Source organism: Sinocyclocheilus anshuiensis, unplaced genomic scaffold, assembly GCF_001515605.1.
Source record: "Sinocyclocheilus anshuiensis isolate Anshui unplaced genomic scaffold, SAMN03320099.WGS_v1.1 scaffold282, whole genome shotgun sequence".
NCBI classification, from domain to species: Eukaryota; Metazoa; Chordata; class Actinopteri; order Cypriniformes; family Cyprinidae; genus Sinocyclocheilus; species Sinocyclocheilus anshuiensis.
Genome location: NW_015544154.1, coordinates 1417905 through 1421801, shown reverse-complemented (window position 1 = coordinate 1421801; position 3897 = coordinate 1417905). Strand labels below are relative to the sequence as shown.

The 3897-nt window shown below is 34.3% G+C and overlaps 1 protein-coding gene across 3 annotated transcripts in view; it reads right to left on the bottom strand.

The window, feature by feature from the left end:
- Window positions 1-3897, bottom strand: part of LOC107695372 (serine/threonine-protein kinase BRSK2-like) — a 156500-nt gene that overhangs the window by 37293 nt on the left and 115310 nt on the right. For all 3 annotated transcript variants that reach the window (XR_001634987.1, XR_001634988.1, XM_016495257.1), the window contains exon 4: window positions 3054-3194. Coding sequence is in view for 1 of the 3 variants with exons in the window: in XM_016495257.1 (XP_016350743.1) it covers window positions 3054-3194 (141 nt within the window). In the remaining 2 variants the exon portion in view is untranslated. The remainder of the gene's footprint in view (window positions 1-3053; window positions 3195-3897) is intronic.

The window sequence follows — 3897 nt, the reverse complement described above, 5'->3', positions numbered from 1 at the left end:
GTTCTGTGTGTGACATCAAAGTACCGCGAGAGCGATTAGACAGCATTTTTAAAATGTTTATTTTGATGTCAAATAAGTCTTGCTGTTTTGCTTTTTTGTTAAAGCAGTGTTGCTGTTGTAAAGTTGTACAGCTACAGTTGTGTTGTTGGGTTTTAAAGCAGGTTTGATTTTTTTTTTTCTTCCTTATCACTCTGTATTTACAGGATTTCACTGTCCACTCTGTTCAAATGTGGATGAATGGCTACACATAGATGTGTGCACACACTGTCAGAGCTGTGTGAGATCACTACCATCCTGCTTTTTATTTATTTATGTTTAGTTTTTTTCCCCATAGGGTTTTAACATTCTAAAAGCTCTTTATTCCAAAGATACTACAAGCTAGTCAGTGTATTCAGTAGGTGTAATGTATTGTAAGTTGCTTCAAAAGTATTGCAAGTATTACATACAATAATAAAACAGTGCATTGACATAAAAAAGGAAATTTACTTTTGGTACTTAAGTACTTTTAAAAGCAAGTACTTCTGTACTTTTACTTAAGTAAAAATCTGTCTTTACAACTTTTACTTGTAATGGAGTAATATTTGACCAGCAGTATCTGTACTTTCACTCAAGTAATGGAGTTGAGTACTTTGTCCGCCTCAGTCAATACTGCACATTATCTGTGGAGGTTTCAAACCCCAGAGAGGAAAATGGCTGCAAATGAGCAGAAGAGAAAACGAGTGATGCCTCCCTGCTATGCTGTTTATTCAGTGCCTCCCATCACCTATCAAGAAAGGCCTTCAAACCATCCATCAGCTAGTTGAGCTGTGATGGAAGTATGCGGCAGTCTTCATTAGGCTGTGCGTCTGCTGAAGCGCATGGTAAACAGATGCAAATATTGTGCTAATGGCTGCCCCTTCAGTGCATTAGTATATTAGCATATGAAGAGGACATGGTCGTGAGAATTCAAATGGAAACATTATTAGCATTAGCGATAGCTCTTAAGGTTGTGAAAAATTAGGGCGAATTACAAACAGCTTTTTTGCACCCTTGAAGAGCACTTTGGGAAGGGGATGCCATTTGTAGGGACGTTCCAAACGAAAGTGAACAACTGAATCCCTTCACGAAGGGCCCTTCCAGAAGGCCATTAGCAAAGGGAACATGCGATGGTCACTTCACGGAAGTGATTTCCGTTTGTGATCATGTGATCTTGCGATGCTTTTTAAAGCAAGGTTGGGCTTGATTTCGACTTCACATACAAACGTAAATAGAATAGGCTAATTAAATGTGTCTATTTTAATGTAATACAAAATAATTTTCGTCAGTGATAGAAATATGATTTAAGATGGTAGTGTAAGCAAGTTTGAGCAAGTTTAGTTTGAAAAAGTTTAATAGTAAATGAGACACAATTAGACAATATTTGAATAAAATAATAATAAGAAATATTTATTTATTTCCAACAAGTGATGGAGTGCTGAATGTTGCATGCACGAGCAACGTTGTCAAGGTAACATGTGGTCAGTCATTCCCTTGGTCAAGGGAGTTCCAAACACATATACGAGACAGTAATGCCCTGCACCCTTCAAAGAACGCACTACAAGGGCTCTGCCCTTCGAAGGGAGTAGGGCATAGGGATGCTCACTTCCGTTTGGAATTCGCCCGCAAAGTGAACTTCTCTTAAATGAAACATTTAGGACTACAGTGGAAAACAGGCTGCCATCCAACTGTCTAGTTTGTCACTGTTCTGATGTATGATTTATGAAGTTATGTAGAGTAATACTATGTTCGTTGGACAGGTTCCAACTTATTGAAAAGGGATCATTTTAATTTACAAAATATTTAAGTAAAATCCACACTTTTTTCCAACACAATGTAAGATTGTATCCTACAGTCACAAAATAAAATCTTGATAGGGGAATTGTCATTAAGCATTGCTATATAATAATCAATATGAAAACAATATGAAATTCTGAAAATTGACCACATTAATTATACATTTCAGATTTTTAAAGAATTTTCTTTTTGTGAATTGTTAGCTTTTTATTTCCACATCATGTCCAGTTCAAAAATTAGTTAACTGTAGTATAAACAAATTAAACACTTTAAATCATTTAAAATAAAAATAATGTTTGTTGTTTCAAGTAATGTATGTGGTTTTAAAAGATCTAAAGGTAAATAAAAAATGGCAATCCAAACATCACTGATTAATAAAGAATAATAATAAACCTGGTGCAACTATTGGCTGCTTATTTTTAATGAAATAAATTCTGTCTTGATCCATTGGCAAGACAAGATCAAATATGAATAGTTTTTTCATTAGAAAAACTGAACTAAATTATTTTTAAATACCTCTGTAAAATGCCCCCATTATTCATGTTTTTGGGGTAGGTCAACTCATTACCATATTACGCTTCATAATTACCGTTCGATAATGAGAAACTACGCTGCAGTAAAGATGAAGGATTTGTTTCTCAGTATTTCAACTTAAAATTGGTTTAAAATCTCGGGATCTGTATATGAAGGCAAAAACTTTCTTTTTTTTTCTGTTGTACAGTTAACTGAAACCCTTTTGGCTCAATAGTCAGAAAAGACAGAGAGAAAGCATACAGCGGAAATCTGAGCACATTTTTCATTTATATCTCAAAGATGTGGAGAGAAAGGCTTGAGGATATACTCTGTGATAAAAACGGTACTTTTCTGTAGTTGCACTGGAGGGGAGCTATCAATCTTTGACCCAGAAAGTGTGTGGCTGGAAACTTGTGCAAATGTGCAAAATATTAATTTCTCAATATAATGATATTTAGTATTCACAACAATGCTTAGAAATGCTTCACTTGAGGTGGCTTTCACCACACATAATAAATGAGACAACAGCAGTACAACGCCGGACAACAACAGCTGATGACTATACATGATGTATGAATACAGACAAAAACTGGTAGCAGCAACAAAGCCAACACATTTGACTTGTTGAACCGAACTAATGAGAGTGTGCCAAGCTTTAAATGCTCAAAATTAAGGATTTTGATTTCCTGTAAAGATTTTAACACAGCAATAAAATCCAGAACTATTACCATATAGAGTGGCTGTGGCAGAAGTCCAGCGCTGAGATGATCTGTCTGAAGAACTTCCTGGCCTCTTTGGGTGTTAACCTGCCCTTCTTTACCAGGTAGTCAAAGAGCTCTCCACCTGACACATGCTCTAGAACCAAATATCTGTGGAAGATAAGCAGTAGCAGTAAGAAATCCTGACACGCTTCAAACTCCCAGGACAGATCTACTACCATGCCAATATAAAATATAAATTACCGTTCAAAGGTTTGTGGTCAGTAAAAATGTTTTTTGAAAGAAGTCTCTTATATGCTCAACAAGGCTTCATTTTTGCCAATAACACATTAAAAGGAAAAACACAATAAAACAGAAATATTGTGAAAAATCATTGCAATTTAAAAGAACTGCTTTCTATTTTAATATATTTTAAAATATAATTTATTCCTGTGATGAAAAATCTTTGGGTTTTCAACTTTTCAGCAGCTATTACTCCAGTCTTCAGTGTCACATTATCCTTCAGAAATCATTCTAAAACACTGATTTAGTGCTCAAGAAGCTTAAGACATTTCTTATTATTGTCAGTGTCAAAACAGTTGCGCTACCTAATATTTTTGTGGAACTTGTGATTTTTTTTTTTTCTTTGAAGTAGAATTATTATTTTTTTTTATAGAAATAAACAAGTATTTGTCACATTTGACCAATTTAAAGCATCCTTCCTAAAAAATTACTTTCTTAAAAAAAAATAAATAAATAAATAAAAAAGTACTGACTCTTGAATGGAAGTCTACAGGGGGCTCCAATAGTCTGAAACCACTAGTGAACATGCTTCTATTTTGCTTTTTTTTTTTTTTTTTAAATAATTTTTTAT